The sequence below is a fragment of the Dermacentor variabilis genome, chromosome 8 (assembly GCF_050947875.1).
Source record: "Dermacentor variabilis isolate Ectoservices chromosome 8, ASM5094787v1, whole genome shotgun sequence".
Lineage (NCBI taxonomy): Eukaryota > Metazoa > Arthropoda > Arachnida > Ixodida > Ixodidae > Dermacentor > Dermacentor variabilis.
Genome location: NC_134575.1, coordinates 134,186,909 through 134,205,708, shown reverse-complemented (window position 1 = coordinate 134,205,708; position 18,800 = coordinate 134,186,909). Strand labels below are relative to the sequence as shown.

The following is an 18,800-nucleotide window of genomic DNA, read 5'->3' as shown; positions in this document are numbered from 1 at the left end:
GGGAAATGCTACGCATATGACGAAGCCAGTGAAAGTATTTGTGATGCCGCCTCTGCTCCGGACCCACACCTGCTGGCAACAGCTCACGTGGACCTGACAGTGCGCATCGGGCGCCACCTGCAATTCCGCCAGTGCGCAGCTGCGACGTCAACGTCATCACGTCTGGAAAGGAAAAGACCAAGCATCGAACAGTATCTCTCCAGTGGGCACATCAAATTATGAAATGCGCAGAACGCATACACCTGGCACAACTCTTCGTTCTGGCCGTAAGTTACAGCCAAGTTAGGGCCATCCGAGGGGAGGTGCCTTAAAAGTTTGCGGGTGTTCAGTTCTTTTTACTAACATTCGTAGTTTTTTTCCTAAGAAAGACGAATTATGTGCTGTTATTAACGACTGTAATGCTGACATCATTGTACTCACAGAAACATGGTTAAATAGCAAAATAACAAATCCCGAACTGTTTGAGTGCGAGAACCAATACGTTGTGTACCGAAGTGACCGAACTGGTAGAATTGGTGGTGGCGTTCTGCTCGCCGTTAAAGAATGTATTATTTTTGTGACCATTGATACCAATTTAGAGCTAATTTGGTGCTGGTATAACTATTAGTTTTAAAAATATTATACTAGGTGTGTGCTACCGATCCCCATCAAGCGACTCATCCTTTTGCGATGACTTATATGATTGTTTAAATAAGATTACCATGCGTTTCCCCGGGACTGAAATTATACTCTTAGGCGATTTTAATTTTCCTAACATTGTCTGGTCACATGTCAATCCCTTTTCTAATCCTTCGTCGGCGAAGGCCAATCGGTTTCTTTCCATTTGCTCTGACTTCGGCTTATCGCAGATCGTCAGACTTCCAACACGTGTAGCACAAAACACATCTTCACTCCTGGACCTCATTCTAACGTCATCGCCCGATAACTTTTCTGCGGTGACACACATGCCCGGACTGAGCGATCATGACATCTTGCATTTTACACTTACAACAACACAACAAAAAACATACCGACAGCGGAAAAAGTTCCGAGATTATAAAAAAGCTAACTATCAAGCCATCAACAGAGAACTATGCATATTTCTAGACACTTTCCTACCACTTTATCTGCAACGATCCGTAGAAACAAACTGGTCTATTTTCAAAAATAAAATAAGTGAGCTTATCACCAAACACGTACCCCTTCGATCCCTCTGTGCTAACAATAAAGCACCATGGTACAGCACATATCTGAATCGGTTATCGAACAGGAAAAAACGCTTATTCCGTACAGCGAAACATTCCTCAATACAGACACATTGGCTAGCATATAAACTCAGCAATTTCATATATTAAAGCCCTAAGGTCAGCCAAATTTTCATTCCTTAATTGACATTTCCAAATTTATTGAAGACTAATCCAAAGCGCTTCTGGGAAGCCATACGACGAAACAACCATAAAACTGGAATATCATTGCTAACAACTTCTGGGGACCCAGTACCTGACCTATTGTGTTCTACTGTGCTTAACAATACCTTCACTCAGTCATTCTCATCACCTTGTTGCGTTTCGCCTGCGACACGTGGTTTTGCCGGCGCGACGGCGGCGGGGCGGCGGACATTTTGGCCCGATCGTCGTCACCGCAACACTCATCGCCAGGTGTTTCCAGGCGCGTCTGCGGCGATGCGACCGCCTAGGGATTTCGTTCCAGTCATTGTGCCCGAAACAGGCGAGGCCAAAGCAGGGATCTCCTTCCAGTTATTGGGCCCGAAACAGGCGATGCCAAAGCAGGGATCTCGTTCCAGTCATTGTGCCCGAAACAGGCGATGCCAAAGCAGGGACCATCTTCTCGTTACAGTCATTGTGTCCGACCGGCAGCGCCACGACAGTGTGCTGCGCAGCGCCACGACAGTATGCTGCGCAGCGCCACGACAGTGTGCTGCGCAGCGCCACGACCAGGTGCTACGAGATCGTGCGCAGCGCCACGACATGGTGCTACGGCATCGCTACGACAGTGTGCGTCACCATTAGCCCATTGTACATTCACGTGCTCGTCTTTTGAGGGGTTCCTTCTTGCCCTCAACTGCGAGAGTATAAAAACAGCTGCCCCCGGACACCAGAGGAGGGCTCCGATTTCTTCCGTTGAGTGAAGTGCTCTCCCGTCTCTCTACTTCGGTCAAACCTGACCACCAACTCTTTGCGATGTTAAAATAAACAAGTTGTTTCGTTGTTACCTGTCGACTCATGCTTTGCCGGGACCTTCGGATGCTTGCTGTTGTACCCCAGGCCGCCAGGCCAACGCTACCCTTGGGGCTTGCGACCCAGGTACAACCACGGGCGTCAGCGCCGAGTTCCCATCCGATCGCTCCAGTGTCGCAGATCCAAATATCTGGTTGGCAGCGGTGAGATCGCCTCCGACGTCAAACATCTGGTTGCCAGCGGTGAGATCGCCTACGACTTCAAACATCTGGTTGGCAGCGGTGAGATCGCCTACGACTTCAAACAACTGTCTGCCAGCGGCGAGATCACGACAACGGAGGCCAGCAGCAAAGAGATGCAGTTGACAGTATGCTGAGCAGCTCAACGACGATCCGGGAGCAGTGCAACGAGCCCTGTGTGACGACTGGTTGCCTGCAGCGGAACGACTGCGCGGAATTCCTGCCTGCGAGGTTTGGTGAGTGCGGGACTTTCTTCTACTGAGCTTTGCCAGGCTTTTTGTTAGTGTCAGAAACAGAGCTGGTAATTGTGGTTGTCGTTGCTGCCGGGTTAGTTTGCGGCAAGACAATAGTAAGCAGTAGAAAAAGCAGCATTCAGAGCAGCCATGGATTTGAAGTCGTTGCGCAAACCGAAATTGTTGGAGCTTGCAAGAGAGTTGGGTCTGGATGTCTCAGACAAACTAAGAAAACCGGAACTGATAACGGCTATTCTTGAGTTAGAGGCTGAGGATGACGAGCTGTCGGAATGCCTTGAGACTATTGAGGAGAGGTCAAAAAGACAGGAGCGCGAACTTAAAGAGCAGAAAGAAAAAGAAGAGCGCGAACACGCTTTGGAAATGAAGCGTCTCGAGGTAGAGATGGAACGCGCTCGTAATGGAAGTCAGGCACACGGTGCAGGAGAACGCGTATTGTTCAAAATGACTGACCTGATGCGGCCGTTTAAGCTTGGAGAGGACATTGGTTTGTTCCTGGTTAACTTTGAGCGAACGTGCGAGAAGCAGGGGTTCTCTCGGGAAACGTGGCCACAGCGCTTGCTCACTTTGTTACCCGGCGAGGCGGCCGACGTAGTCGCTCGCTTGGATAGAGAGGAAGCAGAGGATTTCGACAAAGTAAAATCGAGTCTGCTAAAAAAGTACCGGCTGTCTGCGGAAGCGTTCCGTCGGAAGTTTCGGGAAAATGAGAAAGGCAAAAGTGAGTCATATACAGAGTTTGCGTATAGGCTTATGTCGAACATGCAGGAGTGGCTCAAAGAAGAGAAAGCGTTTGGTGACCACGATAAAGTTCTGCAGTGTTTCGGGCTAGAACAGTGTTATAGTCGGTTACCGGAGAACGTGCGATACTGGGTCTTGGATAGGCCAGACGTGAGTACGGTGGCTAGAGCCGCTGAGCTAGCCGAGGAGTTTGTGACGCGTCGAGCTCGCGGAGCTAAGGACGGTCAAAAGGGTGAATTTGGCTCCAAGTCTGAGAGGCCAAGGTTCACGCCCATGAGATTTAAGGGGGACACGCGTAGTGAGGATGCGAGTGAAAGCAATCCGACCAAACGTAAAGAGACGGCAGCCGAAGCCGAACGCAGAAAGCGGTTCGAGATGAGGCGAGCGGGCGTTTGTTATACGTGCCAGAAGCCGGGTCACTTTTCGGCGCAGTGTCCGGAAACAACACCAAAAGTTGTGTTTTTTTCAATAGGCAGCACTGACGAGAACATGAAGCTTCTTGAGCCTTACATGCGAGACCTCCTCGTAAACGGGAAAGAGTGCCGAGTGCTTCGCGATTCCGCAGCTACGATGGATGTAGTTCACCCGTCTTACGTAGAACCCCATATGTTCACGGGCGAGTGCGCGTGGATCAAGCAAGCCGTGGAAGCTCATAGCGTGTGTCTGCCGGTAGCAAAAGTGCTTATTGAAGGACCTTTCGGAGCGCTTGAGACAGAGGCCGCAGTGTCATCTATGCTGCCACCCCAGTACCCGTACCTATTTTCAAACAGGTCCGATCACCTCCTGCGCGAGAAGGGGCTTTTGTTTGGTGAAGCTAGTGTTCAGGCCTTAACCAGATCGAAGGTTCGGGAGCTCGCTGCAAAGGCGGTAGTTGCGGGGCCGACGTTATCAAACAACGAAAAAGGGTCAGAGGCGCAGCAAGCTGATATTCCGAGCACGCCCGAACTGAATAAACTTGAGTCTGTAACGTTAAAGGCGCCAGATACTGGAGAGGAAACGCCCGACGCGGGAAAGTTAGAAGAGCTATCTACTGATTTGCTCATCGCACCTACGTCAGACGGACTTGATAGGTTGCTAAAAGTCAGCCGGTCGGCTTTGATAGCCGAGCAAAAAAAGGATGGCAGCCTGGAAAACGTGCGCTGCAATGTCAAAGAAGGTATCGCCAGGAAAACTGCGCGTTTTGTGGAAAGAGGTGGAGTCCTGTACCGGAAGTATCTAGACCGCCGAGGAGTGGAGTTCGATCAGCTGGTCGTGCCTCAATGCTATCGTCAGGATCTGTTGCGCTTGTCACATGGGGGTTCGTGGTCCGGACACCTAGGAGTTAAGAAAACTAAGGACCGTCTCTTGCAAGAGTACTATTGGCCAGGGTGTTTTCGGGACGCAGACCATTTCGTGAGGACATGTGACACTTGTCAGCGGGTGGGCAAACCAGGGGACAAATCGAGGGCGCCGTTGAAATTGGTACCTATCATTACGGAGCCTTTTAGACGGCTCGTTATTGATACAGTGGGACCTCTGCCGGTAACAGCCACGGGGTACAGACACATTTTGACTGTGATCTGCCCAGCGACAAAGTTCCCTGAAGCAGTGCCGCTTAAAGAACTCAGCTCAGTTGAGATAGTTAATGCACTACTGTCCATATTTGCGCGAGTTGGTTTTCCTGCAGAAATTCAATCAGATCAGGGCACAGTGTTTACTAGCGCTTTGACGACAACTTTTCTCGAAAGGTGTGGGGTAAAGCTGCTACACAGCTCAGTGTACCACCCACAGTCGAATTCCGTTGAGAAGCTCCACTCCGTCATGAAGCGCGTGTTGAGAGCCTTGTGTTTTGAACATCAAACTGACTGGGAGCTGTGTCTGCCTGGGGTGATGTTTGCTTTAAGGACCGCGCCGCATGCGGCTACGGGGTTTTCGCCAGCTGAACTGGTGTACGGTCGCTCGCTTCGATCTCCGCTTCGCATGCTTCGAGAATCATGGGAAGGTAGGGGCGACGACCCAGTCGTGGTGGAGTACGTGCTTAAGCTCCTCGAACGCTTAAGAAGGGCACAGGAGTTGTCAGGTGAAGCAATGACAAAGGCCCAGCAGAGGGCCAAGGTTTATTATGATCGGACAGCCAGGGCCCGTCGTTTTGAGGTTGGCGATGAGGTCATGATATTGCGCACATCGCTAAACAACAAACTAGACGTGCAGTGGGAGGGCCCAGCGCGAATTGTTCAGAAACTGTCGGACGTTAACTACGTGGTAAGTCTGCCAGGAAAGCGGAAAGCACAGCAAGTTTACCACTGTAATCTGCTCAAACCTTATAGACAAAGGGAAGCAGTGGTGTGCATGATGGTAAACGTTCCTGAAGAGCTTCCGGTCGAGCTTCCGGGACTAGGCTCAGTGACGAACAGGGAAGACACCGGTCAAGTCATTAGTGACCTTATCAGTAAAGCACCGCTGTCGCCTGAGCAGAAAACCGAACTACACCAGCTATTACAAGAGTTTCAAGGTCTGTTCTCTGAGAGGCCTGGTAGGACTTCTGTACTTACTCATGATATAGAACTTACCTCCACAGAGCCAGTACGATCCAAGGCGTATCGGGTGTCACCCCGCCAGAGCGATATTATGGAGGCTGAGGTAAAGAAAATGCTACAGCTCGGTGTTATTGAGGCAGGTGAGAGTGACTATACCTCCCCTTTGATTTTAGTTGAGGTACCGGGCAAGGAACCTCGTCCTTGCGTCGACTACCGCAGGCTTAATTCCATCACTAAGGATCAAATTTATCCGATCCCTAACATCGAGGAGCGCCTTGAGAAAGTTAGTAGCGCTCAGTTTATTTCCACCCTAGATCTTGTCAGGGGTTATTGGCAGGTTCCACTTACAGAAGAGGCTAGTAGGTATGCGGCGTTCATTTCACCAATGGGAACATTCCGTCCTAAAGTGTTGAGTTTTGGTTTGAAGAACGCGCCATACTGTTTTTCAAGTCTCATGGATAAAGTGTTGCGGGGACAGCAAGAATTCGCTTTACCGTATCTAGACGACGTAGCGATATTCTCCGCATCCTGGTCTGAGCATATGACACACTTGCGGGCAGTGCTAACCCGCCTGCGCGAAGCAGGCTTGACAGTAAAGGCTCCTAAGTGCCAGTTAGCACAGGCCGAGGTTGTCTACCTCGGTCACGTGATTGGTCAGGGTCGTCGCCGCCCCTCTGAAATAAAAGTGGCCGCTGTGCGAGACTTTCCGCAACCGCGCACAAAGACCGATATTCGGTCGTTCTTAGGTGTCGCCGGCTACTATCAGAGGTACATCCCTAGGTACTCTGATATCGCGGCTCCCCTGACGGATGCTCTAAGAAAGACAGAGCCTCAAACAGTCGTCTGGGACGAGACAAAGGAAAGAGCTTTTAGCGCCCTAAAGAGTGCCCTAACAAGCCAGCCTGTGCTACGATCGCCAGACTATACAAAAGGGTTCATTGTTCAGTGCGATGCTAGTGAGCGAGGCATGGGCGTTGTACTGTGCCAACGGGAAAATGGAGAAGTAGAACACCCCGTCCTGTATGCTAGTCGTAAGCTGACCAGTCGTGAGCAGGCGTATAGCGCCACCGAGAAAGAGTGTGCATGTCTCGTGTGGGCCGTTCAGAAATTGTCATGCTATCTAGCCGGCTCGAGGTTTATCATTGAGACGGATCACTGCCCTCTCCAATGGCTGCAGACCATCTCTCCCAAAAATGGCCGCCTCCTGCGCTGGAGCCTCGCTTTACAACAATATTCCTTTGAGGTGCGTTACAAAAAGGGGAGTCTCAACGGTAACGCCGATGGCTTAAGTCGAAGCCCCTAACGTAGGAATCAGCCTCAAAATTGTTTGTTACTGATGTTTTTCTTCCTGAGGCAGGATTTTTTTTAACATATTGCTTTTGTTTAGTGTTTCAAAGTGATGATATGCTTTCTAGTGCAATTTTTCAATTTGTGGACGCGTTCTGAGTGATGCTAGACTACTGTAAGGAACTAGGCAGTGGTATAAAACGGGGAAAGAGCCTGGCAGGGCTTAGTGAGGGTTGTGCCGTGCTTGCTGACTGAGCGGTTGAGTTTTCAGCGTAGTTCTAACGCTTGCCGGGAACGAGAACAAAAATGTGAACTCTCCCGAAGTCACTTTGCAGTGTCCCGTGCGAACCTGAACGAGAGAACGAGGCCTTCTCTGTGCGCTGCGCTCAAGAAACGTCAAGGGACGCCCGACTTCGGTTATGAGCATCATCGAGCGACATCCCTCCGGACAGCGGATGCAGTCCCCTGTCCATCGGGATCTCCTTTCCCCGGCGGGGCGGTCTGTTGCGTTTCGCCTGCGACACGTGGTTTTGCCGGCGCGACGGTGGCGGGGCGGCGGACATTTTGGCCCGATCGTCGTCACCGCAACACTCATCGCCAGGTGTTTCCAGGCGCGTCTGCGGCGATGCGACCGCCTAGGGATTTCGTTCCAGTCATTGTGCCCGAAACAGGCGAGGCCAAAGCAGGGATCTCCTTCCAGTTATTGGGCCCGAAACAGGCGATGCCAAAGCAGGGATCTCGTTCCAGTCATTGTGCCCGAAACAGGCGATGCCAAAGCAGGGACCATCTTCTCGTTACAGTCATTGTGTCCGACCGGCAGCGCCACGACAGTGTGCTGCGCAGCGCCACGACAGTATGCTGCGCAGCGCCACGACAGTGTGCTGCGCAGCGCCACGACCAGGTGCTACGAGATCGTGCGCAGCGCCACGACATGGTGCTACGGCATCGCTACGACAGTGTGCGTCACCATTAGCCCATTGTACATTCACGTGCTCGTCTTTTGAGGGGTTCCTTCTTGCCCTCAACTGCGAGAGTATAAAAACAGCTGCCCCCGGACACCAGAGGAGGGCTCCGATTTCTTCCGTTGAGTGAAGTGCTCTCCCGTCTCTCTACTTCGGTCAAACCTGACCACCAACTCTTTGCGATGTTAAAATAAACAAGTTGTTTCGTTGTTACCTGTCGACTCATGCTTTGCCGGGACCTTCGGATGCTTGCTGTTGTACCCCAGGCCGCCAGGCCAACGCTACCCTTGGGGCTTGCGACCCAGGTACAACCACGGGCGTCAGCGCCGAGTTCCCATCGGATCGCTCCAGTGTCGCGATCCAAACAACCTCAAACCACTGATCCGATGCGTGAGATAAAATCAACTAACTACCATTTCATGAATCCCATCGTTTTCAACTCAACTGGTATCAAAGCCATAGTACAAAGCTTAAAACCTAAAGCATCATGTGGGGTAGATGAAATTAACACTATATTCTTACAAAACACAGCGGAATACTTTTCAATCCTACTAGAATGCATTTACTCACAATCTTACAACTCTGGCACCTTACCGTATGATTGGAAAATCGGCAAGGTAATTCCCATTCACAAAACTGGACCAACCCATGATCCACAGAACTATAGACCTATAGACTTACATCTGTACCATGCAAAGTTATGGAGCATATAATATACACGCATCTGGTTAATTTTCTTGAAAATAGCAACTTCTTCACAGTTATGCAGCATGGATTCCGTAAAAAACTTCTCCTGTGACACTCAGCTTATCCTCTTCACTAATGCCCTACATGTCAATTTAGATTCTGGTTTTTTAACAGACTGTATATTTCTCGACTTCTCTAAAGCGTTTGACAAAGTGAACCATGCATTGCTTCTTCACAAATTAGGCGTTCTAAACATAGGCCCCACCGTAATTAATTGGATTCGCGCGTTTCTGACATCACGTGTTCAATTTGTAACCACTAATGACGCTAACTCACCTTTAGCCCCAGTTGACTCCGGCGTCCCGCAAGGGTCTGTGCTCGGTCCTTTATTATTCCTAATTTATATTAATGACTTGCCCACTCGCGTTTCCTCGAACATTTGTCTATTTGCGGATGACTGCGTCTTGTATCGTAAAATAACTAATTCTTCAGATATTCTACTAATTCAGGAGGATCTCAATAACATAAATGAGTGGTGTTGTACGTGGCGCATGGAATTAAACATTAGAAAGTTTAAGACTATGAGGATTTCTCGTACTAACGTCATCTGTCCCACCTATACGCTAAACAACATCCCACTAGAATGTGTAACGTGATATCGATACTTGGGGGTTCACATTGCCAGCAATCTATCCTGGAAAACTCACATTGATCACATAACATCTAAGGCCACTCGTACACTGGGATACTTTCGTCGAAAATTTTCTCAAGCAGCATCATCACTAAAACTCGTATTGTACACAACTTACATTCGTCCACAACTAGAGTACGCATCATCAGTATGGGACCCTGGTCACGACACCCTCATACAGTCTCTAGAGGCAATACAGAATCGATCAGCCCGTTTCATTCTCGCCAACTACCAAAGAACTGCGAGTGTCACCAACATGAAAGCTCTCCTTCACCTCCCGCTTTTATCAACCCGTAGAAAACTATCTCGCATATGTCTTTTCCATAAAATCTACTACCACAACACATATTTACGTTCTATCTTTGTCCAACCACCACCATACATTTCATCTCGCATAGACCACCGCCAAAAGGTAAACATTCCGCACTCCAACACCGTCGGCTTTTGATATTCATTTCTTCCCCAAACGAGAAAAGATTGGAATAACTTACCCGCATTACTTACAAGCATAATTGGCACCAATAACTTTAAAAGCACACTTCAAAGCTTCATTTTATAAATTAATGTTGCGTTTGCTTTTCTGTATAATAACTGCTTTTATGCCATTGTTTTACAATATGGCTTGTATTTTTATATCGTATGTTCTTTCCTTTCTTTATTTTGTAACGCCATGTATTTTTGCCACGCTTACAAGTTTCTACTTACCATTCTTATTTTGTATACGATGTTTTTTGCCATGTTGTTTGCCTTCCTTCCTTATTTTGTGATTTGCCTCTGTATTTACTTTGCCGCTCCCCTCTGCAATGTACAACCGTACCTTGAGGGTATGATAAATAAATAAATAAAAAATAATAAAATTCTGCACAAAGAGGCGCATGGCGCAATTCGCTGGAAACGAAGTACGTCCTTAACGCTGTTTAGCATGTTGGACATTATTTGGTTAAATATTATGTAGCATTGCCACATTGTGTCTTTTTTAGAGGCTGGCCAAACTGCACAAAATAGCATTGTGTACTACTCTGAATTGCCGTGGTTCAGTAGGATAAAAATGCTTTATAATTTGCTGAATGAGATTCACGCATTCATGAAAGCCAAAGGCAAAATAGCTGCCGATCTGTTAGATGCAAAGTTCATGAATTAGCGTCCTTGCATATATAAGAACGTACTGGGCTCTTGAACATCCTGCTAATGCTAAGCTTCAAGGCAGGAACAAAGTGAGCACTGCAATGTATGACCTCTTTGCATTAAACGAAGAAATGCAGCTTTGAGAGCATCAGGTAAAGAACGCAGCGTTCGAATAATTCACGACGTTGACGTTAATGGAAAATTCAAAGCATAGCAGTCTTTTTGTTGACTGCTCAATTATTCCCTCAAAAATTGCGAGACCCGTGCAATGACATGCATGCTGGCCTGTCTTAATATTTCAAGATTTTGTCGCTACCATTATCGGTGCAAGTAGATGGTCTACCTTCTTGACTACAAAATAAACTGTCGGAACGTCGGCCAGCCCGACGCTCAAGTCTAAGTTTCATTATTTCTGTGCACCCGAATTTTATTAGTTTCCTGGAGAAAGCGTACTTCCTGTATTGCATACGAAAGCAGCGAGAATCTTCACCATGTTTGGCGGCACTTATGTGTGCGAGCAGCTATTTTCCTTTATAAGCGTGAACAAGTCGTTACGCTGCTCAAGAATTACTGATGCACATTTCCTGTTTGTCATAAAGACCATGTCAGCTTTGGTCCTGGTGAAGCGTTGCCAAGCATTAGGCCAGCATCTGTAAGGCAGCAGAGTGTTGATAAGAGGATATAAAAGGTCTTTCGTCTTTCTTTTTGTCTACCCTTTTCTTCTACTGGGCTTCGTGCTGTATTTTCGCCTTGCTGTGCTTTCGACCATAATTGCAAAATCAGCTTCCCTCTCTCCGGTTAAAAAGCCACAGTGCGGCCTTCCAGATTTTCTATGGAATATAAGTGGCTCGAGACCGTGTTTTAAAGAGACTGATGAACTCTCTTGAATGCCGTCGAGTAATAATGTAAGCTTGCGTCAGGTGATGTCCGGAGCCACAGTTTAACACATTTGTAACATCGACCTCACATGCTGCTACCACATACCGAGTGGCCTTACAAAGTACGACACTAGTGTGCCTATACATCGTACACGAATAAACGCCACCTCACCATATTTTGCATAAACTGCGACTGACGTTTACTCCCTAGTCCAATGCGTTCCAAATGACTTTGAGCTGAACCATGATTTATGCCTGTACACACAATTTGTCGTTGCAAAGATTGCTTTGCAATCTGCTTTAATTTTCTTCGTCAGGTTTTTCACCATGCAATTTACATTAGGCAGGACTGGTAATGTATTTCTACTAAGGAAGGCGCCTTTAGTGTTCCTCTGCGGCAGTTTCTCGACTTAACGCTTCACTTGGTGCGATGAGAGCTTCCGAATCTTGTGTCCGTGTGAACAATGATTGAATCTGTATTTTCAAGACAATGTGGAGTGAATGAATATTAGTCTGTTAAGAACCGCACCTTGATATGATCGAATTGCTCTAGTAGTTATCTTTCCTATACTGTAATTATCTGTATTTCTGATTGTAAGCAGGATAAATGATGATGATAGCTGTTACCTAACATGCCTATTTTGCGGCACCGTAGATTCTTGATCCGAAGACCAAGAGAACGATGCCTCCGCTTGAACATGGCGAAATAATGGTGCGCTCGCCGAACCTCATGACATCTTACTACACTAACGGTGAGGCAACAGCTGCAGCTGTTGGCGCTGAAGGCTGGCTGCGCACAGGTGAGCTGCATGTATACGTTTCAACGCACTAGCAGTGCCCACGTTAACGGCGTTTATTGGCCGTATAGCGCGCGAAGTTCTAACGTTAATTTACACAATTTTTTTACAGTTTATGCCCCTTTCTTCTTATACAATACAACGAATGTATTATCACAGTGCGTACCTTAATATAGTCGGTGAAATCTGTATAAAAGCTTCCTGTAGGGCGGCTAGAGACTGAAAGCGTGAACAACTAAAAGAAAACAAATGATGACGCCGATGACAGCAAAAAATTATTGAAAAATACTTGACGTTTTGGCCTCTCCAGAATAGCCTTATTCACACCAACTGAAAACAGGAAGGGGGCGAAAGTATATCACGTTGCTTATATCACGTGGGGTGCGGGCGCCAGTCAAGTTAGGATATCCACCGTTTCTTCCTTGGAGTCATCTGTATATGTAGCCACTGATGAGCGAGGCAATGGCTGAAGTTTCTTCTAGTGGAAAAGATATATGGGATGCCCCAGCCGATCAATGGCCGATCAGCGCCAGTGCATTAGTGGCCTGATCAGGTTCCACAAGCGCGGTAGTGATTACGCTGTGCTTGTTCATGTTGTTCCAAAGCTCCTCATGTTTTCTCTGAAAGTTGCTCCTTTCATTCAATGTCGTCATACCGCTTTTGTCGTGACATTTGCCGTTCCTCCTTCGTCATTTCATCGTAATCATGGCGTAGTCATTCCATGGTGGTCATGCCAACGTTGTCATTCTTTTGACGTCATTGAATCGTCGTTTTACAGCCGTCGGCACGCATTCGTCGTCATACTGTTGTCGTGATGCCGTCTTGGTCGTGACATCGTTGTCATTCCTTCTTCGTCATCTACAGCCGTCGGCACGCATTCGTCGTCATACTGTTGTCGTGATGCCGTCTTGGTCGTGACATCGTTGTCATTCCTTCTTCGTCATCTAATTCCTGCCCTACCGTCGTCGTCATGCCACCGTCATTATCCCGCCATCCTAAGGCCGTCGCCGTCACCCTGTCGTCGTTATATCATCCTCATCCCTTCAGGCTCATCATCCCATCTTCGTAATGTGATTGCCGTCATCGCGTCTTTGTCATTTAGTTCACGTCATACAGTCTTCGTCATTCCATTGCTGTCGCTGTGGTGTCACTCGTGCTGGTACCATTTTGGTTATGGGTGACCCTAACAAGCCAGCGCATAGCTAGGTTGGCCGGTCCTGGAGACAGAGTGTCGGATATAGCCGAAGCAATATAATACCCGGAATTGCCACTAAAGATTCCAAGAAAGGCGTTTTCAATAATCTGGTGTGTCAGTCTACGTCGCTTGACTGTTAATTCCAATAACGTCGACACTCATCGTGAGACGGCTGCTGCCCAATTTCTTTTTTTTTCATTTAGTAATACTCCGCGTCAATAGTGATAGTATTCTGATGATGATAGTGAATATTATTCTGGGAAGTATAAACGCAACCTACGGGTATCAAAAGTGCTACTAGTTTGTCATGCGCAGTTCTGACCTTCCTGCATATTCTATAATCTGCTCAAATGTTTTAATTTCGATATTACGAAAAGTAAACTGTTTTAATTACGAAATAATGTGGTAGCTTGTAAAGGTAGAATTCACACTCAACCTTAGTAATGACCCGCCGTGGATGCTCAGTGGCTATGGTGTTGGGCTGCTGAGCACGGGGTCGCGGGATCGAATCCCGGGCACGACGGCCACATTTCGATGGGGGCGAAATGCAAAAACACCCGTGTGCTTAGATTTAGGGGCACGTTAAAGAACCCCAAGTGGCCAAAATTTCCGGAGTCCTCCACTACGGCGTGCCTCATAATCAGAAAGTGGTTTTGGCACGTAAAACCCCAAATAATAAAAAAAACCTTAGTAATGGAACCCCAACAGCTGCTTTGCGCTACTCTAATGTAGCTTGCATCACGTTTGACCACATCAGGCGTTTAAGCCAATTTCAATCTGCAAATACTGATCCAGCAATCACATTTCTTAGACTGCTGTGTCCACAATCAAGCGTGGCCCAACAAGCGTCAAAGTTTATGTGATTTGTGGAAGGATAGACGTAACATAGATGCTTTGAGTTCCTGGAGAACCAAGTCTACTACGATATCTTGTGATTCGTAGCAGGAACTACGTGAGTGACGCAGAGGTGCACGCAGGGGACATGGGCTACTACGATGTCTCTGGCCGGGTGTTCGTGACCGAGCGGCTGAAGAGCGTCATAAAGTGTTTTGATACCAAGGTGGAACCCTTCGAGGTGGAGCAATGTGTTCTTGAGCTTCACTTTGTGGCCGAAGTGGCCGTGCTCGGTGTGGCGCACCCGGTGCTCGGAGAGGCACCAGCCGCCATTGTTGTCCTGCGGCGAAAATTGGAGCAGGAGAAGCACGGCCAGATCGCACAGCGGATCAAGGAGCACGTGGCAGGTACGTTGATGCATGCAGTGCTTTGTTGCAGCAAGCCAACTCCATTCGCGACGGTCGAACTGTAGAGCCCATAGTAAAAAAAACTTAGTGTAAAGTATGAAACAATGTTGCTATCTACAACAGCACAAGAACATTAACTTTGTGTTTACTGAGCTCCCTACAAAAGTAATCCCAGAAACTGTGTAGGTGTCCTTTTTAATGCATTAGCATTATTTCGGTACTTCACGCACTTTCTGGGGCTGTCTATCTATCTGCCTATGTTTGTATCCGTTGGCCGCCTACCTGGGTCACTAGGGATTCCGTGGTCGAATGAATATCGCATCGGACTACTGTGCTACTGACTACTGAACAGGGCTCGAAGCAAGCCGTCCGACTAGCTGCCACGGTGTAACGATGTTTGCATCACGTGCTGCTCTTCAATGAATCTCCTTGACGCGACATGGGTCACAGTAGATGCAGGACTGGTAGGTACCGATGTTCGAAGATACGCTTTAGTGCCCACTTCGAGCACTAGACATGTACTGTTTGGTGTGCGCTGGTTTTCAGTGTTATGTATGTGCTGGTCTTCAGTGAACCACTTTGATGCCAATTCGGATCACAGGGTATGTGCCAGGAGGGTTGTGACGCTCTTCGATGAACGTCTTCGACTCCAGCTTGGTATGTCCCACTGCTAATGTGACGCCCTACAATGACGAAAAGCATCCCTTAAGTTTATGTGATGTTCAGCAGAAACGGACTCACGCCACAAGGCTTCCTCAATGACAGCAACTTTGCGCATAAGTAAGTTTAGCCACAAGTTCACTGAGTATGTGATGCTCTTCAATGAAGCTCTCGCCGAGTTCGGTCACTGAGTGCGTGCCACCGGGTGTGCGGCATGTGAGGGAACAATTTACAACGTTCGCAGGTACTAGTGAGCCACGCTTCTCCTCTCAGATGCTACGTGCGGACTTCGTGGCAGCGCCACTAGATGGCGCAGGGTGTCCAGAAATAAGCGCGAGAGAGGAGCCCGGTTGTTTCATGACGGTTTCCTTAGCGTTCGCCATGCACTGCAGCGTCATGCATTTCAGAGCAGTGTTGCCCACTAGAAATACAAAATTATTCTCATCAAGACATGAGAAAGTTCTGAAATCCGCATTACGAGCAAGTCCGCTAAAAACGCACTATATGTAGAGAAAAATCAAAATAACACATTTTAGTGTGTCTACGTGAAGCGTAGAAGAAAAAATTTACACTGGGTAGAAAAGTCTGTTATTTTTTTGTTTTGATAGTGGGCTGAGAAGTATAAATGACCAATAACAATAAGCACTTTATTTATGCGACTGCAAGTTCGCAAACGTACGGCGAAACGAAACTAAAATAGATGCTTCCGCGAACTGCAACACTGGCTGGAAATCAGGTTCAACATCCGCGTGGCGATTCCAATTGGAGAAATGTGCCGGCCATTATATCTTGGAATGGTGGCGTGCCCTCTGTGTGTATTGCATCGCTAGCATGGCTGCGCCTTGGGTGTTCATCGCTTACCTCCCAAACCTTGATCTTGCCGATCTCGCGAACAACGTGTTTGCACAGGATTAATTGACGCAGCAGTTATCGTTATTTCGGAGGCCTGCCCATTGAGCAAGGATATTTCTCATCTCAGTGGACATTCTGTTTAATTCAAATGTAATCTTAATCAGCCGACTGAAAGCACTTTCAACATCTGTGTTTGGCCATGGCAGCACCATTACCGATTAATTGAGTGCAGCCAACAAAATCGGCTGTATGTTTATAACTGAAGTCATTTCACGAGGCAAAATTTCCTACAACGTGTCTACGGAAATACCTAAGTGCCGAAAATGCCGAAATACTGCTACAAAACAGCCGAAACGTTTGGAGCAATTCAGAGGAGGCATGAAAACATCGTGGAAAAATGCGAGGCACGCACACTGTTTCTGGATGATGATCATAATTGTCTCTTACTACCAAAGAGAAGTGAATAACCCGCCGGTATGCTACACGTGAAGCACGAATTATTGTAAAAACTCGTATGCTTTCTTACCGCCAAAAAGGAAGCCAACATTATAGAAAAATCGCGACAAAGCTCGACGCCCTCAAGCGAAAAAGTTTTTCCGCTAGTCAGCGCCAGAAATCAATAAATTTAGCTGCAAAACCGCTGAATCGGCAACACTGCTTCAAAGGTCACGCGCAGGCTTCGCAGCGCCGGCGCTAGGTGGCGGTGAGTGTTGTTAGGGAAGCGCAAATAGGAATCTCGCTGCAGTACACCCATCGCATGTAACTCGTTTAGACGATAGCAAAACTTGCGTCCCTATATTAATTCAATGCTAACGCACTGCCGCCGACCGTCATCGTGAGATCCATTCTGCCTGCATTTTTTTCATTATGCAGAGCCCAGAAGATTGTCGCTTCTGGATAATAGGGAGGTCACAGTGAACAAACAGTACGGCTACGCCGTTCGCCGTTGTCTCTTATTGTTATTGTAGCCGCTCTAACAGAATTGTTACATAGAGGACGCGGTAACCATGAATCTAAAACTTATGGATGGAAAATCATATCCTCGCCAATAATGTCTCATTTAGTTACTTGCATAACGTAAGATGCATTTCCGTAAGTAATTCAATGCAATGTCACAACACTGATTGGATTCCGTGGAGCCCAGCAGTGTCGTACGCTGACAACCTGTGGTTCTTAGTCTTAACGGTGCCCGCCACCTCGTTTCTGCCGACAATGTTAGCGGGCGGGGAGCATACAGTGCGGAAGTGAAGGAGCACACTCGATTTCTGCACGTGCGAAATTTCGAGTGAGTGGACCTTTCGGTTTACACGCCTATGTTGCGAGTGCGCGCTTGTGTTTCGTTACGTCGTAGCCCTCTGTTTTTATATAAGTAGTAGGCCGGTGCCTCCTGTGACGGAAGAAGTAGAGTTCGAACTATGAATATTCATACGTCTAAGGTGATAAATTCTGCAGACTGGAGCGCCAACTGAAGCGACGCATAGGTGTAGCTGAAGGACCACTGCATTTTAAACCTTCGACTTGTTATCCAGTCTCGTGGCACGTCGATGCACGTTTATGATAAGTAATAATTTGATGTACATTAACTCACTTCCCACTTTACAGGGTGCGGCGTCAAAAGTGTTTTCTCGTAATGTACTTTGCACGTCACCATTACTCACAAAAGTAAAATACTACTTAAAATGTATGCTTATTTATTTTTCAGAGAGATTGGCTGTTTACAAGGGACTACACGGTGGGATTGTTTTCGCTGAAAAGCTGCCCAAGAACACAAGAGGCAAAGTGCTGAAGCGCCATCTCATGACTGAGTTTGTTAAGCTTAAGAAGGCCGGAGCATTTTATTGAATGCTGTCGAGGACATACATACATGTTTGTTTTTGTCTACTTTATTTACAAGTCACGGGTAATATAGCATTCTAATAATACCCTAACATGAATAAAACCAGATGAATATTAAATTCATTTATTTTTTTATATACAAGAATAATGCAAACCTGAGTGCCAGGCTTCATGCAGGAGCAGGCATACAAAGCAAACGTGACATTACAGCATTTCAAACATGGGATCGTAACGAACATACCACTGTAATCAAATCATCACGAGGACAAACCAGCAAGCACATACTGCCAAGATTTGTAAGAAAAAATAGAACAGATAAATTAGGAAAAACAAACATTACAAGAGATGAGAATAAAGATAATGCAACTTGCTGTCTTGGTCTAAACTCCATTCAAAAAAGAAAACAAAAAAGCAAGTAACAATACGGAGACAAAACTTCATGACAGCGCGCAAGAGAGCAACGAATCATTTGTGCACTGTATGGTGTCAGTAGATAAGGCATTCCACTGCCGAGCTGTTCTTGGGAAGAACGTCTTTTTAAAATTTAGACTTGCAGGATTCTTCCTTAACCATTTTAGGGTGAAAAGTACGTGTTTCGCGCGGGTTGGCAGTGTCGATGTAATGTGCTCTATTTATACCTAGTTAGTCATGAAAAAGGAAGTAAAACG

At 47.1% G+C, this 18,800-nt stretch overlaps 1 protein-coding gene across 1 annotated transcript in view; it reads left to right on the top strand.

The window, feature by feature from the left end:
• The window catches only part of LOC142591289 (luciferin 4-monooxygenase-like), a 73,549-nt gene extending 54,965 nt beyond the window's left edge, over nt 1–18,584 (top strand). Inside the window, exons 7-9 of the mRNA XM_075703618.1 lie at nt 12,207–12,351; nt 14,521–14,784; nt 17,999–18,584. Of these exons, the coding sequence (XP_075559733.1) occupies nt 12,207–12,351; nt 14,521–14,784; nt 17,999–18,138 (549 nt within the window). The 3' untranslated portion in view covers nt 18,139–18,584. The remainder of the gene's footprint in view (nt 1–12,206; nt 12,352–14,520; nt 14,785–17,998) is intronic.
• The last annotated feature ends 216 nt before the right edge of the window (nt 18,585–18,800 follow it).